The sequence below is a fragment of the Furipterus horrens genome, unplaced genomic scaffold (genome assembly GCF_987537825.1).
Source record: "Furipterus horrens unplaced genomic scaffold, mFurHor1.1.pri manual_scaffold_10, whole genome shotgun sequence".
NCBI classification, from domain to species: domain Eukaryota; kingdom Metazoa; phylum Chordata; class Mammalia; order Chiroptera; family Furipteridae; genus Furipterus; species Furipterus horrens.
This window is the reverse complement of record NW_028327180.1, coordinates 80,060,298-80,081,709: the sequence shown is the minus strand read 5'-3', so window position 1 is coordinate 80,081,709 and position 21,412 is coordinate 80,060,298. Positions and strand designations below refer to the sequence as shown.

Sequence of the window (21,412 nt, the reverse complement as noted above, 5' to 3'; positions counted from 1 at the left end):
ATTCACAAAGGTACGTTTACCATCTACCATGATAACAGTAGTTCTAATTAGGAAACCCAAGGGAGCAAGGGTGAGAACGGTTCAGACAATGATATCATGTGCCCAATCCTCATTTTGCCCCCGATCCATTCTGTGAACAACACGATTACCTGTCTTCCCCAGCATGTTCACTGACGTACTACCCACACTTGTATCACCATCACAATGTCAAACTGTTAAATTAATCAAATGAACTAATGCATTTCAAAGAAATTTACCAAGTACTTATTTTTGCAGTGAATTATGACAAGAATCCTGGAAAATACAAAGATATAAAAATACAGTCTCTGACTGTACAGAGCTTATAACCTCAGATATTATATTACCGAAAAACCCAATTTCAAACTAGAGATCCAGGTCCCTAATCAGAACCACTTCTTGATCTTGTAAATGAATGGCTGCTGGGGAACTTTACTCTTCTTCCATAATTGTGCACGTAAGTCTTATTTAAGACCCACTCCTATCTCTTCACCACCTGACCCTGTTTCAGAAATTTCAGGTTTAGACCATCCCCAAAATACCCAGAATAATGCTTGGTACACAGCAGATACTCAGCATCTGCTGAATATTAAACATTAGACTATAGTAACAGGAGTAATTCAAATTTCTTTCAGCAATCTAAGCCAAAGACAACAAATTAAGTTTGAGAAAATATCTGTTCTTATTATTTACTGAGGTTGAAATTGTTGGGATATAATATTAGAGACTATTTAGACAGAGAATGTATACTGTGACGACTGCAAATAAGGTGACTTTGAAAAAGACCATCTCTTCCCCATTTTTCAGGGAGACAGAGAAGTAGTAGAGTTTTCCACTAGCTCTGGGCTAAAGAATATAGGGGAACTTTCTGCTTGGAGAAGACACAAGTAGATTAAGAGCTATAATGAGGATTTTTATTATAAAAATTTTTATTAATAAAACATCCTTACAATTAAGTATATTTCTCTTCGTTATGAAATGTTCTAGAGCTGAGTTGCATTATAAAGTAGCCACTAGCTACATGTGGCTATTTTATAAATTAATATAAAATAAAGCATTCAGTTCCTCTGTTTCACCAGCCACAGTGGATACCATATGACATAGTACAAACATAGGACATTGCCATTGTCACAGAAAGTTATACTGGAGGGCTCTGGTCTAGAAGGTAGAGCTAGGACCAAAAGGTGGACATTACAGAACAATGACAGGATTCTAGCTCATTGAAAAAAAACAAATAAAAAAAGACCACAACAACTTTCAAAATTACTCAAACTAGCTTCAAAAAGGGAACAGACTGGTTATAAAGCAGTATTTCCCCCACCCCCACCTTGGGATCTTTAATGGGAAATTTTTATACAAGTTTCACGAGCATATCTTTCACCATCATTAATCAACAAAGCCATTTCTATAATTCTCCTTATTTCCTTTCAGTGAATATTCAGTTATGTGGCATTTTAAGGGGCCACAGTAACCCAAGAAACATGTACTCACCAACTAAATGTAAAGTTTGAATTTTTGCTCCTATAGGAATTTTCAGTTTATTTTCGGGAGGAATTGGAAATGCTCCATTACGATTCCGAAACTTCCCCAAAATGTGAACATGTGGCATATATGTCCAAATGGATTCTACTAATTCCAAATGAGACGTCTCCACACCCTAGAAAATAATGCCAAAGATATCATAAGAAAGGCTTTTAACTTAGCATCCGAAGCTTCTATTTCTGTATCATAAAATGTTAAGCATGCAATGGAGCCTAAGTTTGTTATGGATGAAATCAGCCTGTGAGTGAACATGTGTTATCATTCTTTCGATTTATTTCATCAATGAGTTGATGTCAAATGTTCTGCTAGATGCACTCACCACTAAGTTTGGGCATGCCTGCAAAGCTTCCAGAACACCTGGAATGCTAAAAGCTTCATGGCCGCGCACCCTTCGCCTCTCAAGGTATCTAGGGTGAAGGCCATATAGTTGTTCGACATCTGGCATCTTCTTCAATAGTGTCAGAAAACTGGAGTCTGTGAAGCCTGAGAAGTTCAAAGATATTTAGAGCCAAGTTCATTTTTTTGTTTGTCAACATATATTAGTCACTTTTGTCCTCCCCCAAAAGCACTGTCTAGTCCGCAAAACCTCAAGGGCTCTGTGGAGCAGGCAACTAAGAAAATGAGTAAGATGTGATCTTCTCTACAGAAAGCTCAGTTCTAACCTAAATCCCATCCCAACCTAGCTTCTCTCAGTCTGACCATTTCCTAATAACTCCTCTGTCCTGTGTTTACCTATCACTCCCTAGACATTTTAAAACAGCGATTTTCAACCTTTTTTGTCTCATGGCACACACAAACTAATTACTAAAATTCTAAAACACATCAAAATTGTATTTTTTTGTCAATATGACCAAAAAATAAGATATAATTTTTATTTACAAAAAAAAATTAATAATAATAGCAATTACCTATACGTTTTGCTCCAATGTGACTTTTTAAAAAATCAGTTGCCTATACTTTTATATAAGGATTTCTGGTACCAAGAATTAACAGATGCAAACTCATTATGCAACGTGACCAATAAGATGTAACTCTATTATATAACCTATATGTTTATAGTTCAAGACAGGGCATTTGCACTGGATGGCTATTGTTGTGTTGGCTGATGCCATTTTTTTTTGACAATCTAAGAGAAAAGAGGTCAGCGCCCCTGACTAAACAGTCAGGTATTGATTGTTTTAAAAATTCTTATGGCACACTGGTTGAACATTGCTGTTTTAGACAGTTCATTCTTTTGGAAAAGATAGATGGATGCAAGTTAGTGAAAAAAACATAAGTGATCCAAGCTGTGAGGATACTGAGCTGACAGACAGCTATTTATCTGTGTTACCAGTCATGCTACATAATGGGAATCAGCCATATGGGAACAAAAGGAGGCAGGTTACTTCCACAGCAGAGGTGCTGGTGAGGTAAGTAGGGAGAAACGTCTCATACAGATGATACTTTATTATCTGGGGCTTTTATTTTTAATGTAGGCTGTCAGAAAGCCAACTGTCTGCTCACTAATGACAAATAAAAATATTAACTCTTATTAATAAAAATGAAGCCCCAAATCACTAAGTCTTCCATACTCAGGTTTTCAAAAGTTGTTCTGTTTATACAGGGCTAGTCCAGATGATATGTTAACTTTAGAATCATAAAACGAAAGAGTAAGAAGGGACCTCAGAAATGACCTGGTCTCTCTGGAATTATAACAGTTCATATTATTACCCTGTTTTGTAATCTTTACTGACTGAGCCTTGCCCTGGCTGGTTTAGCTCAGTGGATTGAGCGTCGGCCTGCGAGCTAAGTGTCGCTGGTTCGATCTTCCAGTCAGGGTACATCAGAGAAGGAAAACTCTGACTCCAAAAAACCTCCGCTGCCTTGCGGCATACCTCTTCTGGGGAAAGGCTAAGGGAGTAAACCCCGACAGAAAATCCGGAGCCGGAGTCCCTAAGGCGGTTTGACGTTGTAGTCAACACCGGCAACTCCTGCGGCGCACCTGAAGCCAAGCTGTATCGACTCCGTCTTTCCCTTGGACCCTTCAGCTGCGAAGAGAGGGGGGGTCTGCTGCATGGGCAACAGCAGACCCTCCATATCACCCTGCCCAGGCTCTGTAGCTTCAGCTCCACTGGAGAGGACACTCCAGCGTCATCGCAAGATGTCAATTCAACACGGGAGGAGACAGATGCCATGTCACTCCCGAGTCGGACTGCACAGCCATTCTCGGCGGTGCAGATAGACACTTAAGAAGCTACACCATCGTCTCTCGAGACGGACGGCTGCCGACGACGACGACGACGACGACGACGACTGACTGAGCCATTCAATGTGTTAACCATTTTACATGTTTTCTCATCTATTATCACAGCCCAATGAAAAAGGTTATCACCCCATTTACAAATGTAAAAAAAATGAACTTGAAAGAATTTTAAAGCTACCAAGTGGCAGGGCCCAAATGCAGAACTAAATCTGACCATTGCCAATGCCCACCCTCCTTTGTTGTACATTACACATTGCCTCGCACTAAATGTGGGTAAAATTCTACCTTCTTGACAGAGATGGTATGAGAATCCAAAGAGATCACATATAAAAACCATAATGCACTATCAAGATATAAAACCTTAGTTAGCATTATTATATAAAGAATTGGGGTTTAAACACCAGAGAACAGCCCAGGATAGCATTAATAAGCAGTGAGTGAAAGCCTATTCTAAGCTAGAGACGGTTTGCTTTGACCCTTTTTTTACATTCATTGCAGGAATGGGAAGCCTTGAGCGCACAGGTATGTAGCACAGTCGGAAAGAAGTCAGCAGTGTGCATACAAATTCTTCTGAAACTGTACCCACTGCGAGCTCTCCTATGCTGCTTCTTTATATAGTGCATCGATCCCAACTCCAGAATTCCCGCTGGCCTAACCTCCATTAAAGCAGATCTAATAGAAGGAATAGCAGTCTTTTCCACACTGCCCTATTTTTTTCTTTCCTGCAATAAATGATCACTCCCCAGAATAAGATGAATCCTTTTCCCTTAGGAGGGTTTCTTTCAAGTATTTAAAAACAACTGTGGTTTGCCTTCTACCAAGCTAAACTCTAGCCTCAGGTCTTTGCTGGGCAAAAAGTATATATTGTTAACTAACTATGGCCAACTGGTAAGTTACCAGTTGACTGAAGATGCTCTTAAAAGGATATAGTACCCCAAGCTGTACAATATTCCAATATTCCAGAGGTAGTCTCTCCTGTTCCACATAATAAGACAATGCAAGATGATTATCTCCTCAGCCCTTCGCATTGAGTAAGGCTCCCTGTTCCCAGCCCCATCACATTTTCAAAATATCAGGATCTGGATATTGTTGACATTTAAAAAAGACACTGAAAATTGCTAAACAACAGTAACCAAACGGCATTAATTAACGGACTGATGTTAACTGAAAAAATGCCTGACTGGCCCTTAATTTCAATTCTTCCCTTTCAGGTACACTCTGCTTAACTGAAATCATGAGCTTTCTTTCCTCGTGGTCTCTTTATCTGCGGTCCACTTGCTGTGGTCAGGCTACTAACTCTGACTTCTTTACGTGCAAGGCCAATGCCCTACTTGAAAATATCCAAGACCTAGTACAGGCCTTTTAAAAGTACTTCAGAAATTCAAGTTCCAGATGTGGCTGACTAGAGCAGCTTTAGAAGAACTGGTCAACATTTGTTTAACCAGCAGATGCCATCAAGGGGTACAGGAAAACTATGAAAACCTGCATCATAAAACAAAGGACACTTTGTCTAATGTGATCAGCATATATTTAGTTAATAAAAGGCTCAATAACATTCTCTGATCATATATTTGTGGAACAGGCTGATACAGCTCCTTAAGGAAACAGGAAATGAAAAGAGGCTGCTGAGACAGTAATGCATCAGGCAAAATGTATTTTATCAAACTAACCCTGAAAAATATTTCACACAAAACCCTGCCTCCCTACCTACACGGCGATTCCAATTGCCTGTCTCAAGACAACACATAACATTTGATGACAAGTAACCTTTGATGGAAACATTACTGTTAGTCTCCAGTAGGAAACTAAACTTACAGGTTAAATGCACTTACCACTCGGCATGTACTCCCACCACCGCCCTGCACAGAGATCCACAACCCTCACAACCCTCAGATACAGGGTTACCGCTTCCTTTAGCTTCCGGGAAAGACATTCCAAACACATGATATCCTGCAGAGGGAGGTACCTTTGTGAGAGAAAGAAACTCAGATTTATCAATTGGCTAAGTACTTCTTCTCCCTGATGGGTTATTTTCCTTCTTCCATTCTCCTACTCCTTAAATGAAATAAGACCTTAGGAATGAATATTCATAGGGTTTTAAGAATAACATACATATATGGTTTTTTACTAAAAATAGTTAAGTCAGCAAATACTCAAGTATGCAAATAAAGTATTGCACTTCCTCCATAGGGCATTTGATGGAACCTGCCTTTCTCCTTTTAAGTTTTTAAGGACCAAGAAAATTTAAAAATAAAAATAAAAAATAAAAGGAAGAAAAAAAACTCAGTGCATTTCCAAGCAAGATGATAAGGGAAGATGGAGAGTACTGATAGATCTGAACATGGCCAATATTATTTCATAGCTTTTACAGAATCCATATTCTGTAGTGGCTAGAAAATTCCTCTGCTCCCTCAACACCCACCCCCTGCAAAAACTCACCTATTTTCTCCACCAACAGATGTGCACACTGGGTTTCCAGTATACAGTTTTCCTAGATCTTTTACCTTTTAGATCACACACTCGGATAAAAGTACTGCATAAGCATTAAGTGAGAACACATCACCTGAACTGCAACTTCCTCTTTTCCAACCTCCCACTCTTTTTCCTTCCTGAACTTTTCAATTAACCTCTACTTTTGTTCTGTCTTTAGAAATACTAATATATGTATTTTTGAAGATCAGAAAATCTCATTCTCTCTCTTTCTCAACACCCCTCCACACACAAGATTAATTTTTTAAAAAACGTGAAAACTGCTCTTCATTGAGCTGGTATGGTGTCACACACAGAAGTCACTGTTTCACAACTTTACAAGGTAGGTTGTTCAGTGTTTGCCACCCAGCCCGCCCCCAGCCTTTCCTCCCTCCTCCGCTCTGCTGTGTTCTCTACCCCTCTTGCTATCAGTTGACTTTGGCCAATGTCAGGCCCAGGCAAAGGCTTTTGCTCTTTCTGGTCAATCCCCTAGTTGAATTCTTCAACTTCCCTCATTGATTCCCTTAACCCTACCCACACCTCTAAATAGTCCCTTCATTAAATTATCTTCAAATTCCAACTGCCTGTATCTTGTTTCCTGATGGAACCCTCATTGATAAAGTAGGTGCTATAATTATTCTATTTTGCAAGTGGTTAAACTGGCTCAGAAAAGTTAACCTGCAAAAAGTCCACAGCTAGGTAAGAGGAAGGAAGAGCAGAGATGCCCATACAGTTGGGTCTGAGTCTAAATTCCGAAAAATTAAGCTAATTCTAAAAGAAAAGTTCATGTGTGTCTGCTGAATATTTCTCTACTCCATTTTTTTTCTACCTCTGGTTCCACTCCCTTCCCCTTTAAAACTATTTAAATAAAGAGAATTAAATCAAATCAATTTCTCTATTAAATAAAAGTATTGGCGCGAGTGAGAGGCAACCACACAGTAAAATAAATAAATAAATAAATAAATAAATAAATAAATAAATAAATAAATAAAAGTATTACTGCTAACTTAATTTAGGCTCCATAACTTAGCTATAATAGGATACTTTTTAGAAACTATACAACTACACATTTTATAAACAATGAAAACTACTGAATTTGTTTTCTAAATCAAGTTTTGCCACTAAAACATTTTCCCCCAAATCATTGTTATCCAAAGAATTTGCCTGACTTAATATCATACTCCCTTTAAATACAAATAGATCAGTAATCACATGAAGTTTATCTTATATCACATTTACCCTTAGAAAAAGTAGTTCTTTTTTTCTTCATAGATAAGATAGTCAATGGGCTGAGTTCAAAAGGCAGATCAAATACATTTTAGAAAAGATGTGTTTAACATGGCACACACAGCAAAGATTAGGTTTCCTTTAAGGAAACCATGGTTTTTCTTCTTTCATGAAAGCATGCTAAGTAGTTATCAAAAAACTAATACATAGGTGCTCAGATAAAAACTTTAGAAGCCTAAAAATAAACATTTTTAAAGAATAAATAGCTTATACAAAATTAAGGCATTCAGCTTAGTTCAGTTCTTTACATTCTGGCAGTCTCCATTAGAACCAGAGTAACATCTTTCTGCTTGACTCTCTTCCACTTGAATATTGTTTCAACTGCAAAATGTTATCTGATCCACTCTCAATTCAAAAAATGGTCCAATCTGTTCATAGTATGTCCTCCTATCACTCAACAAACATCTAACAATCTAACACACATGCCTGGAAACAATTTTACCTATGATTTCTTCTGGAATTTTAATAGCTTTATTGTTTATTTCATTGACGCATTTAAAATTTAGTTGTCAGATATAAGAACATGCTTTTATTATTTTCTCCAAATGCTTTTCGGGTTGTGACATCATCACTGAGTAATCCACATTGCTTTTCCTCATTGGTGAAAATTCCAAGTTTATCATAAACTAGATCCCCAAATATATCTGAATCTACATATGAAGCCTACATATGGAGTTTGTCTATTTTAACCAACTGTCTGGATAGCTTCTCCAATTCCAAATCTTTAATTATTGAATATTTTAGAATATATTCGAGTATCTGGTAGGATACTCAAATTTTTTTCCAAAAAATTTTGGCTACTCTAGCAGACTTTTTTCTGTAAGATGAACTTCAATATCATTTTGTTATGTTTAAGAAAAAATCTGTTACTTTAATTGGACCTCCTATTCCCAAACAGAACTGAACTAACAAAAACTACACCATGTCACAGAATAACAAGCTGAAGAAGATAAAGACTAATACACATTTATATAAGGAAAAAAAAATAAAGTGGCCATGGCTCCCTAAAGTAGCTCTGCTACTTTTTAAAGTCTTAATTTACAAATATTCAATAATTTTTAAAACTTCAAAACATTTCTAAGAACTTCATATGAAAATTTCCCCTCGTAAATAATCTAAAATAATCAAATATCCAGAGGCTTACAAAAGTTAATTGTGTAAGAGAAAAACTGGAAACAATCCAGATGTCAGAAAACAAGGACAAAGCTAATTAGCATGTCATAGGACTAAAGTGATAATTATGAAGACCATGGAGCAATATAAAAAAGGCAGAACATAATCATAACTATCATCACTTACCAAGCATTTAGGCCATGCAGTGTTTGAAGTGCTTTTAAAAGCATTATCTCATTGAATCCTTACTATAACATCTTTATATCTATCATTGGTTCAATGCTAGTAAATGAGAGACTCAGGATTCAAACTCAGGTCTCCAACTTCAGAGACAAACTATATTAGGATTCGTTTACTGAATGGATAATGACTGAAAGAAAAGAGCAGGGGAAACTAGAAAGACAGTTTTCTTTTCTTTTTCATTCATTCTTTCTTTCTTTTTTTTTTTTGTTCTTCATTGTTATAATGCAGTTTGGATAAAAATATATTTTAAAAAATAGTTTTTAAAAGTTTACCACAAAACAACATTCACGTTTGCACAGCATATGGCAATGATGAGTATTATTTCACAAAACTTCTGTTTCAATCACTTACATATATCTGTCTACTGAGCAAAATTGTGCTTCTCACTGTAGGCTATAGTTGAAAAAGTCAGAAACACTACGTTATGTACACACAGTCTGTAATAGCAGAAGTCAACAATCTTTCAGTCAATAACAACTCCAAGAAGCCTAGAATGTGAACACAGTCTAGAGAATGGCTGTCCAACAGGACTTTGCAACAAAAGGAATAATCTTACCTAAAAATATGGCAAAGCACTTCATGTGAAAGTTGATTCATGTAGTCCTTCGTTTCATCTGATGCTGTTTCTTCAGCGATGTCATTATTCACGAGACACGTTTTAACACTTTTCTTTCGTGGACCCATTGCTGCGTTACCTCCAGTATCAAAGAGCAAATCCCCCCTCTTGGTTACTTTAGTTCAAAGTACCTGAACGCAAGCAGAGAACAGAGTAGACTAAAGCAGCAAACCAGAGGCAGAAATTACCCCTACAAAACCTAGGTAAAACAATACTTATTTTAAAATATAGACGGACAAAGGTAATTACAATAGTACAGACTGCATTCAAATTAATATAAATAATTACACAAAGGCACAGACCATCTTCTGAAGAGCAGAAAATATGAAACTGAATTATTTAAAATGAGCAAAAATCCAAGGAACCAGGAGTTCTGGCTTCTAATTTGTACTCCTAGACAATTCACTCAATTTCACCAAGCATCAATTTCTTCACATGCAAGGTAAGACCTCTCACTTCCCAGTCACTTGTTTGCTTTCCTCCTCAATTTTACCACAATATTGCTCTTGCACCCACTCCTAGTGGCCTTGAGGCTTCTGTCAGCCCTCCCTGAGCTACTGCAATGGCTTCCTAAATGATGTCCACCATGTATCCCCAGGGCCTGGAACAAAGCCTGCCACACAGTAGGCCTACAAGATGGAATTTGCTGAATAAATGCTTACCATACCATACTCCACACTGCAGCTAGGGTTATCTTTTTAAAACATTCCTCTAATTGCATGCTAAGTGAAAAGAGCAAGATGTTGGATTTTCATAAAAGAAAAAATATATATATATTTTATGTTTGCATGGGACATTTTGAGAAGTCTGATAAAATATCACCAGTGTTTACCTCTGGAGAGTGAGAATAGAGGTTCGGGAAAGTAGGAAACACAGGTTTACTCTTCATATTCTTCTCCATTGTTTGAAAATTTTAGATTGGTCATGTATATATCTTAAAAAACAAACAATGACCAAATGAGCTTACAAGGAATCCCAGATTCTAGGATGAAATCTTTCCAATCTGGTCTCAGGCCGCCTTTCCAATCATCTTTCAACCCTACCACTTGTTCCTCTAGACACTCAGTACCCCCAAACATTATCTTTCAACCCTAATAAGAAGCTCCTGACTCTCACTAGAATGCTCCCCCCGTTTTTTTTGCCTAAAAATCCACTATTTCTTTCTTTCTTTCTTTTTTTATAAATCTGCCTTCAAAATCTAGTGTAAATGTTAAGTCCTTTGTGAAAACTTCCCCTACTCACCCCCTCTTCTGAGCTCCCCAGGAGCATCTTCTATAGCAACTTGTATAGTATTTTATACATCGTGGCTCTGCCAGGAAAAGGAAAAGAAACTCAGCCTCCTGCCTCTGGGTGATGACAAGTTCTTGCTCATAATAAATCCTCAAGTGCCTGATGTATGAATACTCATTAGTCTTCTCATTACTACTCCATATGCATCCAGTCACACCAAGGCTCCTAAGGACCATTTCCTGTTCCTATTTGCTACCACAGCGTCCAAGGATCGCAGCTACAAGCCTTAACCCTGGCAAAAATGCAATCACATGTTATTCCAGTAAGGACACATCACAAACAGCTACCCTGCATGTTAATGACTCGACAAGACTATTAACTAGTATAGAGCAATCCAAGCATGGATTAATTCTCTAGCTAGCATATTTTAACACATTTCAGCATTAAGAATCTTAACAACTCTAACCGTTCACAGAAACTATGTTCTTGGGTTTTCATCCTTTAAATAAAATCTTTCTTAGCCCTTCTCCCTTCTATTTCTTCACCAAATCTACATCACTTATAATTTATACCCTCATCTATGATTCCACCTTTTATTGTTCCTTTTTATTTTGTAAGGCTGTGGTTTTGTGTGCATCAGACTTAGCAGCCCCAGCAAACAACCTACATTTGAATTTTTAAACCAAGTAGACTGAGTTGATAAAAGTTCACTTGTTTGAAACTTAGAGAAACATTTAATTGCAGATATGCCATTAGACAACATGATACAGACATTCAGGTTCAGCAAGCCCACAAAAATCTGTTTAACCTACAGGAGGCACTAACACTACTGAAGGGCCTACCTGAGAAGGACGAACAAAAGATTAGGTAAAATTGTATGTGTATTTCCCACACAATGCCTAGAATTAAAGATTTGGTCATGTAGCTAGACTTGAAGACTTGGTCACGTGAGCTACCTACCTGGCAGTAGGTCGAGCAGTGACTACCCTCTCGCCCCCCTACTCTAAGCCATCAGTCCTCTCCAGTCCAATTAGGTGCCCCTGCAAATGTCCAGGAGATAAAAAGCTTCCTCATTAAAAACTAACTTATCTTTCCTTACATTAAAAGACTTCCCTTGCCACCACTAAAACTCTATAAAGGGCACCAAACTTGTTTCAACTAACCCGAGCTTCATCTTCATTTATGTGAAATATCAACTAGCCACGCTAAGCATCTCATCCCAGGCACGGAGTAACAGAGGCCTGGTACCCCTGTGTGCAAGGCACGCAGAGTCCCAACTGATGAAGGTGTCTCTCTTGCACTTGCACGCCCTCTCTTAATTGCTTTTATTGCAGTGGAACAAGAGATATAAGCAAGGTGAGAAGAGAAATTTGTCGTGAGTAGCTTTCTATGTCTTGGTTTCTTCCTACCTTCATCTCCAAAGCATCACCATTTGCCACTTGAGAAACTAAACGAAGTAGGAAAGGTCAAAGCAGCAGCAGGTTAAAAGGGGAAGTGGAAAGGAGAGAAACTGCAGTTATCAGCAGTAAAGATGCACATGGGAGCTGGCCTGCAGAGGAGTCAGGGAGGGTAAGGGAGAGCTGAGTATAAACAACAGGTGAGTATAAAAATGTGGAGACTCTGGAGTGTGCAGCACTGGGTATTTCCAAAGTTAGCAGGTTCTGGGGGCTTATCTCTAAAACTCAAAGAAATGTCATTCTGACAGAACTACAGAATCACGGGATGTTAAAAGTCAAAGAGGCCTTCAGAGTCTACCTAGATGCACAGTTTTTAATTTTTTCTGGGCCCTAAACCTATATGAGACTATGATGAAAGCTGTACATCTTCGCCCCAAGAGAAAAACAAAACATACCCAGGCCCATGTACACTGAATTACATACATACAATTTCAGGGACTTCCCAGACATAGCGAAGCTCACCCAGAGGTCCCTATCCAAGACTGGCATCCTCAATTGTCAGATGGACAAATAGTACCAGAGAAGGTAAATCACCTGCTGAGGGCATAGTTTAAGTGTCAGAGCTCAGGCTGGGATTAAGACTCCTCAACCCACACTGCACATCCTATCAAGTCAGTCCTCTGCACCTCAGCCGTCTCCCTGCTTTTGAGATGCACCCCAATGCTAAGAGGTGGACTTCTGAGTGCTCTGATAGAACTGCTGCTGACTGCATCCTCCTTCACATATTGGGTTTGGGTCCATCTGCTTTAGGTTTCCACACGGGAGCCTACAACTGCCCGGGGTAGCCTACTTCTACGGCTGGCTGTTTAGCCGACCTTAGCCACAGGAAGCAGCATTTTTGTCCTGGTGGCCCAGGTACATTCCAAGTATGTATCAACCCTGTGTTATTTGTGAGTACTCATTAAACTTGGATCCTTCCCTAACACAATTTCTCTTAGGTGTGCATGGTCTTCTTCCAATCTGCCAGTTCAAAGCTCCTCTGATCCCAAACAAAACTACACTATTCTCTACTCATTCAATTCTTTCTGGCTGCTCCCAAATTTGTCCCAGTCTTTTAATCCTTAGCCCTCAAGGCTACCTCCACTTCTTGTAGAGGAGAACCAACATTTCCTTGCTTACAACATCAGCTTATTTTTCCCTTTAACCCTCTACTTCCATTACAGAGGCTTTAGCTCTTGTTCACAATCCTCACAATATCTGACATCAACAAGAGACCCACATAAACTCGCTGCTTTATTCTCTCAATGTCACAACTAAATATCTTCCTATCCCTGTTTCAATTTGTCAACATCCTCCTCCATCCCTAAATTATTCTAATTACTCCTTTCCTCAATCAACCAGACCCTCCAGGATATGTGTTTGTCTCTTATTCTACCCTTTACAGGACAGAGGTAAACACCTTACAACTAACCAGAAAACTTGGGGACTTCTTCTTTTACAAAATGTTCACCATTGCATATCAATTTCTCATTCTGCATCTAACTAATAACAACTCTCTGTGGAAATCCCCTTCTTGATTGCTACTACCTATCCGTCCATCCCTCATTTAAGTAATCCATCCTTCTAAGTGCTAGGTGGTGACAGTCATTCTTCCCATGAAGCTCACAGTCTCAAACTGGAGTTAAGAGTTTTACCACCAGTATCTTACAACTCAGTCATTTCAAGTATTATGATAAATTACTTTTCACTACCCTCATCAAAAATACCTTCTCCCATTTAAAACTTCCCAATGTTCTCAATATCCTATCTGGTCAAAGGGCTTCCCTACCCTTCAGGTTTCTAATGTCTTTCTTCAGTTTCTATGGGCTTCAGCATACTCATGGTAAAGTAACCTTGTGTGTCACTTAATTTGGCCACATTTCTCACATCAAAATTTTTAATGTCTTCTACCTAGGATCGCCTCTCCTTCCTAAAGAAATGCCACACCACATCCACCAAGCTGCTTAGATCAACACACACACAACACACACACACACACACACACACACACACACACACACACATTTAAAACAAAAACAAAAACCATTACAGTGCGGAAAAGGTCAAGAATCATCCAGTCCAACCCTTCGTTTTCCAGATGAGAAAGCGAGGCCCAGAGAGGTAAGCCGTATTGCTCTGAGCCATAAAGTCAGAAAATACCACTTCTAAATGAAGCAAGGATCCACGTCCAATTTTATTTCACTGTCACTTTACCTTATTGAAATACAGCTGCTCTTTTTGTCCCATTCTATGCTAGTATCTTTTTTACTAAAGTGTGTACCCCCAGGGCACAGTCATTTAAACAAACACACACCCGTCTATATTCTTCACCTAAAGAGGACAGAAGACTCACAGCAGTGCAAATTTTAGAGGGAAAGAGTCTTAGTAACTGACAAAAATGAAAGGTGAAAATTACAAGCACAGATTAATCTATATGACTACATATATACCCTCCAATCCCCATCCTACCCCTCCCCTAGAAAATCATGGCCTTACAAAACCATTATTTCATTCTTTAGTTGTGGTAGGTGCATGGGAAAGTGGATTAAGAACCAGTGACCTAATCCAATACCTTCATTTGCCAGATTAAAAATCTCAAATTCACAAAGAGATTTGCCCAAAGGGAACCAACAAGTTAAGAGCAAGTTTTAAGACAGAAAAAACAAACAAGCAAACAAACAAAAAAGGTCTCCTACTTTTCACACTAGTGTATTTTACATTGCTGTTATTGGTTTATAAACAAAGTCTTCGGGGCAGAGATTCCTACTGCACAGGAACCGTCCTAAGTGCCAGTTGCCCTCGCCGGCTTGGCATGTGGGAAAAACAAGGTAGACATCTCTCATCAGTGACCTCCTGGCTAGAAACACATGCTTTTTAGGTCTGTCTCCAAGGAAAAGACTCTTTGCGAGGGAGTGAAGAATCTGATTCCGAGCCAGGAGGGACATCAGAAGCATTTAACACATTCATTGCACCGATAAGCAAACTGTGCCACAGAAAAGGTAATGGACCTGGGCAAGGTGGACGAGGCAAGACTAGAACTCGGGGCCCGGGATCCCAGGGCTGGCCGCCTCTCCAGGATGTATCCGTTGGGTCCGGCTTAGGGACATCCCCTGCGTACTCTGAGTACAGGCCTTTTTCAACTGACTGGCTTAAACACTGATTTAACTAACATTAACATCGTGGTATTGGTGACGCCCGGAATGGGATGGGGTCCCCCGATGTGTTCAGGCCAACAACCCCGATTTTGTTCAAGAAATCGAGAGCAAGAGCGTGTTCCGTATGCTGGTATCTTGGGCCAGGTTCAGACAAGGAAACAAACCCCACAACTAAGGCCCAGAATGCCAAGAACCACAAACCCAATCCCTGTTTTCCCGGGAGCCACAGGCCCGACAGGGGCCCGACACCGACAGCTCAGGCGTCTGGAGCCCGGGAGCCCCGGAGCCCCGGAGGTCCGATCGAGCCGCCTTCATCCCGCCGCACGCGCCCCCGGCTCTGCGGCCAGCCTCCCGTTCGCGGGCCCACCGGCAGCTGCCTCACCTACGCCGGCCCTCCGTCTGTTATCTGTGCTTCGGTAGGAAGGAAAATCGCGACCTACGCTTCCCGCGGCCTCCACCGCCGCGCGCTTCCGCTTCCGCCGCCGCCCGGGCATTTCCGGCGTGTTGTTACCCGGAGCTGGGCCCGCACCCGGACCCTGTGGGTGTGGGACGCAGGCGTCACCGCACGGCCACCATGTTAAGAGTGGCAGCTTAGGAAGAGGGTAGGGGCAGTCCTGTCCCGTGACAGTGTCGCTGCGCCGGAAGCAGCTCGAGTCTGACGCCAGGGAAATACAGTAGTAACGACTCTGCGATTACAGCTGTATTGACTGAGAACCTGTACTTAGTGGTCAGCAATGCAGAGTTTGGGGCCAGAAGGAGGTGGGTCAAGTAGGAGTTCCTCCACTTAACTGGCACAGAGACCACAATCAAGCATTTCACCTCCAGGTTTGTTAGGTGAAAATGGACATCATTACGGTACCTACATAACAAACCACTGCAGAATGTAGTGGCTTAAAACAATTTGTTATGATTCTGTGGGTTGACGGGGCACAGCTGGGCAGTTTCAGGTTGAGGTCAGATGTCAGCTGAGGCTAGTTAACGTCAGGCTCAAATGGATGTTGCATTATTGGCAATTCAGGCTAGAGGCCCCCCTAAGAGCTCAGCTGGAGCTCTCTAGGAGAATACTTAAAGGCTATCTCTCCCTGTGGTTTGGGAAGTCTCGGGGAGGATCTTGATGGAATATTCATCAGTTTTCCAAATGTGTCCTTTCAGTATCATGGTCTCCACTGATGGATCACTGCCAAGGCAGGGGGATCATTGGTCAATGCATCTGGTCCTGATGTCAGTCAGGCATCACTTGTCTGGTTTTGCTGCTTTTCTGTGCCTGGAGCCGAACCACAACTGAGGCCCTAGATGTTACTCCTAAGCCTTGATGCTTAAGGGACTGGTCGTGCAAGGGCCCTCATGGGAGTTGCATGAAGCCACTCTTTGACCCCTTGTTCCTAGCGACATTCTGGGTAGGAAAGATCAGGGGAGGCTCCAAACAGCATGACCAGCAACGTGAAAGGTCAGGAGAGCTTCCAAACAACATGATAGTGATTTGAAAGTTCAGGGGGGTTAAACCACATGGCCAGTGATGTACTAGGGTAGAAGAGGTTGCCCTGGGGGATGAGATCCTTGTTTTCACAGTTTTGCCCATTGATAGGCACCAAGGCTTTCCACCCTGGTGACCTTCTGTTCCTGGCCCATCATCCTCACTCTGATTATGCCTGACTGCCTACCACAGAGAGATTCGAGAAGGCTTGAAATGCCAGGCCATGGCATGGTAACCCAGTCACTGAGGATGAGGAGGCAGAGAGAATGAAGTGCATATTGCTTATCATTCTCATCAATGTTTCTCCAGAATCCACAAAAACTGATGTATCCATTTAAAGTCCTGATTACGCTTATGAAAATATTAAATGAGAAGGGTGGGCTGAAAATTTCACTCTGGAATTTGTGGGGACTTGACCTGCCTCTGAATCTGGACTTTGAACTTTAGCAGAGAAGAAACAGTTTAGGTTGCTGGCAAGGAACAACAAAGAAAATTCTACCGCCCTATTTTTTCCTTCAGAGGATTTACTTTTTGACTCTGCCCTGTTCTTTTACAGCCTTTCCAAGATTTCTCCCCTTTTTCCTGACCTCTCTAGAACTGGATTTGTACAGGAAACACATCCCCAAGGCAACAATAGAAGTCAATTCTTTCCTAATTCTGCTTCTGTTACACTGCAGGATCCTTCTCATTATTCCAAAGGATATCACAGGATTCTCTGAAAAAATTAGTTTTAATCCTCTCTAAATGTGAAAGTAAGTATGTGTCATTCCGTGGTTTATGCCTAGCAGTGTGTTATCAAAAAGGCACTGAATATAATTCCACATAGCATTAAGAAATCATCAGACTATGTTCATTTACACAATGAATAAATAGTGGCTATTTGCAGAAATCTTTAGGATAAAAATAAGCCAACTTTGCCTTTGAGCTACATATATATTCATTTCAAAAACAAAATATTGTTATATACAAACAATCAAGTTTCTACGCTAACCCTAACCATAACCCTGCCCTACCATCAAACCACCACCAGCACCCAGCTCCACCATGTCCTCATCCAGCCTGGAAGAGAGGATGACCATTTCTGCACCCAGCCTGGTGTCCAGGACCAGCACTTCCCTACCGGGCCCAGAGACCAGGACAGCCCGCTCAGCCCAGCCCTCCAGTGTGATGCTGGTGGCACTGCCCCCACCCCAAGCCCCAGCAGCAACACCACCAGCAACACTGCAGGATCCCCAGAAGGAACCACTGATGACAACCACCTCCAGGATGCAGAGCCTGATGATGGGACCCCCACTCTCCCTCAGGGCCCAGCCAGGGCTGGCAAGGGGTGGCTAGGAGGATCCTCAGGTTTTTCATGAAATGTATGTGCTCACAAACACCATTGCAAAAGGACAAGAGTCAAGCCAACATAATTTTTAAAGTTGTGGACGGCCACAGCACCAGAGGTGGACACAGACCCTGCAAGTGACAGGACCTGGTCCGGTGGACGACAGAGGTGTGCGAGCTGCTGCAGCGCTGTCTGCACGGGATTCACGCCAGGAGGGGATCCTGCATCTCCGTGGACTGTTTTCCTGGGGCCCTTGTCCCCTCCCCTGCTCCCCTGAAGAAATGTAAGGTGGAAACTGTGTGTCTTTCTCACTTTGAGCCTTACCATCTCAATGCCCTGAACATGTGGGAACGCACATTAATCAAATGTTTCCAAAGGGAAAGCCCTCCCTGCCTCTACAGAGCTGATTGCTTGTCATCACGTCACTGATCAGCTGATCTTCTTGCCCTGGGCACAAGGAACATGCCATGGTCCTCTGGTTCATCTGTCACCTTTCCTGAGACCCCAGCAGCATATGGCATAGACCTGCATGTGACTCTCGTAGCTTCGTATTGTCACTCAGTGGTTCCCTTGCCCTCCTTGCCCTGATCGTCCATTCCTGAGTCTTGGGGACTGGGAACTACATCGTTCACCTTTGTATTTCCCATCATTATCAGAAAGCCAGGTCCAGAGTAGGTGCTGGGAAAACGAGGGACAGCTGAATCATCATCCCTGTGACCATACAGGGGATTGTCCCCAACGAGGACACACTGGACTGTAAAAGGGACTGTGGTGAACGATTGTGCTGCAACAACAGTGTAAAGCTGGGCTGGGCTTGAACCAGGATGTACGCGCCCCGGCGAACATTGTGAAGCCTTATGAACAAAATAGTGAAGTTTCTAATTCTGGGGTCTCTTAGAAGACCCTTGTACTCACTCCATTTGCTGAAGCTGCTTTAATCTGATGGTTCCTCACAGCATGGGAGACGTCATAATATACACAATGATTCTAAGTAGCAAGGGCATCAAGGTGAAATCACATAGATTCACGTTTTCACACTGTGATCTCCTTTTCAATTCTACTTTAGTATTTTTCATTATTACAAAAAGAAGCTCAGTTTAGTGCTAGGTTATCTTTAACCCCCTCAAGCCCTCACTAATCTTTATTTTCAAATGAAAAGTAAACAAACCTCAGGATCAGGACCTTTGAATAAGAAATGGTACTTGCCAAGGAGTCCTGGTTTCTTTTATTGGATAATGGTATTAGAAATCAAGACCCGGGTGCTAGGTATGCCCATTGCTACTATGTGACACTGCTTCTAGTCCCATCTGACAGAGCAGGAACATATGTGTGTGTACACTAACCTGTGTATATATGTGTATCTATCAAGAATAACAGTATACATATAAATACCATAAACATAGCATACCCAGCTATTTCTATATTAAGCTAAATATGAATTCTTACTAGGGTCTCTAATCTGTTAGATTTTCCCTTGCTTCTCTGTAAACTTGTTCTGCAATAGTGAGAAAACTGTTCCAGCTGTCTGCCATTCATTTACTTAATTGCCCAATTCCCGTGTGCATGTACAGCAAACTCAGAATGTTAACCTGTATCCTGTGGGACACAAAGTACCGACCACAGAACAGCACTTATGCACAGTTTCTTCTGCCTTCAGTCTCACAGACTCCATTCATTTCCATGGTTACTTAGCTCAGCACCTTTCCCTTCCATACATTTGTAATATGATGGGATGGTTTTTGTTCTTCTCTATTTAAAAAATGAAATCCTTTAGTTTAGCCATGATTTAACCTCAATAGTTTTTTTCAGACCTATATTCCAGTTCCTTAACTCTCTCTTTAACTGGACTTATTGTACTGTTAAAAACCTTGGGGTTCTTCATTTTGATTATTGTATTATTCAGTTATGTCTTTTTCAACTTAGTTCTTTGTAATAGTTTCCAGCTCCCAGTGTAACTTTCCATTATACCTACTATCTTTTTAATCATATTAAACATTCTGTGTCTCATGACTTTATTATCTGCATCCCGTGAGAGTTTATTTACATTGTATTTTTCTTTTCTGTTTGTGACCCCTTTGTATTATTTCTCCTTCTGCTTGGTTGAATTCTTGTTGAATTCCAGAAACTATTTGAAAAATGATGTCAGGTAAAGTGAGATCGAAGATGGTCTTCCTTCAGAGAGGGTATGTTTTTGCTTCTAGCAGGAAGCTAGGGCCGCTACAAGTCTTGGATAACCTTCACCTAAATCTGAGGATGGGATGATTTGAAGCAGGACTTTGCCATTGTCAAGATTTATGTATGTATTGTGTATTGCCCTTTTATGGGTACTCAAACCAAAGCCTGGGGAATTTCCAGGGTTCCCCTTCCTTGGTGTCCTCAGGACTCCCATTTTTGTCTTTCTAACTCAACGCTCTCAAAAATCTCTGCTCAGCTTCTCAGTCAACTCTTCTGAGGTTGACTGGTGCCCAGGGAATTCTGTAAAAAGAGGTGGTTGGCTCAAATGGTCCTTAAGCCTCTGAGGACAGGGCACTGAGTTATTCTAAGACATAGTTCCTATCTATTTCTATTTTAGTGGAGAGCCACTAAAAGGTGTGCTAACTTGCACAGTAGACAAATAGAAAATAGGAGAGTCTATGTTAAGTTGGTGCTTATGCAGTGTAACAAATAAGCACAAAGCAGATATACAAAGAAGAAATTGGTACAGATTGTTGTCTAAGCCATGAATTGGAATGATTGAGTTTTTATACTTTCATACCAGATATATTCCCTGGTAAGATAGATATGTGGCCCAATCTCACTCAATTTTAATGAAATCATCCCTATTAATAAATTAAATCTTGGTATATGTATGAAGTTGGAGAGATATATTTTTAGATACATTTCCCCTGGGCCTTTGGAATAAGGACCCAATTTCCAGTTCCTCACCTTTCCCTTTTTATATTTTGTGGGAGTTTTGGTGTGGTTAGAATTTTAGGCTTAACTTTGTGTCTTGTTAACTATGTGGCATTTTGATCTCCAGATCCTTTATCAGTACATTGATTGAAATGTAGAAATGAAAGTGAAAGCTCATTGAAAGCTGAAAATCACATGCGAATTATGCATGATTCGTATTTGGGGGACATGTCATCATATTGGGAGCCTGGAAATAATCGGTTTAAAAAGCTCTGGATATGGGATGATGATGATATTCTGTTCAAAGATGACTGAGACCCTTAGACACCAAAACTGCGATTCTTTGGTTTATTTCTTTATTTTAATAA

At 40.7% G+C, this 21,412-nt stretch overlaps 1 protein-coding gene across 5 annotated transcripts in view; it reads right to left on the bottom strand.

The window, feature by feature from the left end:
• LOC150000823 (F-box only protein 38) overlaps positions 1-15,824 on the bottom strand; it is a 49,085-nt gene extending 33,261 nt beyond the window's left edge. For all 5 annotated transcript variants that reach the window (XM_090288349.1, XM_090288351.1, XM_090288352.1 and 2 more), the window contains exons 1-5: positions 15,734-15,824; positions 9,471-9,661; positions 5,635-5,768; positions 1,880-2,043; positions 1,510-1,675 (exon numbers count right to left, since the gene is read on the bottom strand). In XM_090288349.1, coding sequence (XP_090144475.1) covers positions 1,510-1,675; positions 1,880-2,043; positions 5,635-5,768; positions 9,471-9,598 — 592 coding nt within the window. In that variant the 5' untranslated portion in view covers positions 9,599-9,661; positions 15,734-15,824. The remainder of the gene's footprint in view (positions 1-1,509; positions 1,676-1,879; positions 2,044-5,634; positions 5,769-9,470; positions 9,662-15,733) is intronic.
• Positions 15,825-21,412: the final 5,588 nt, after the last annotated feature.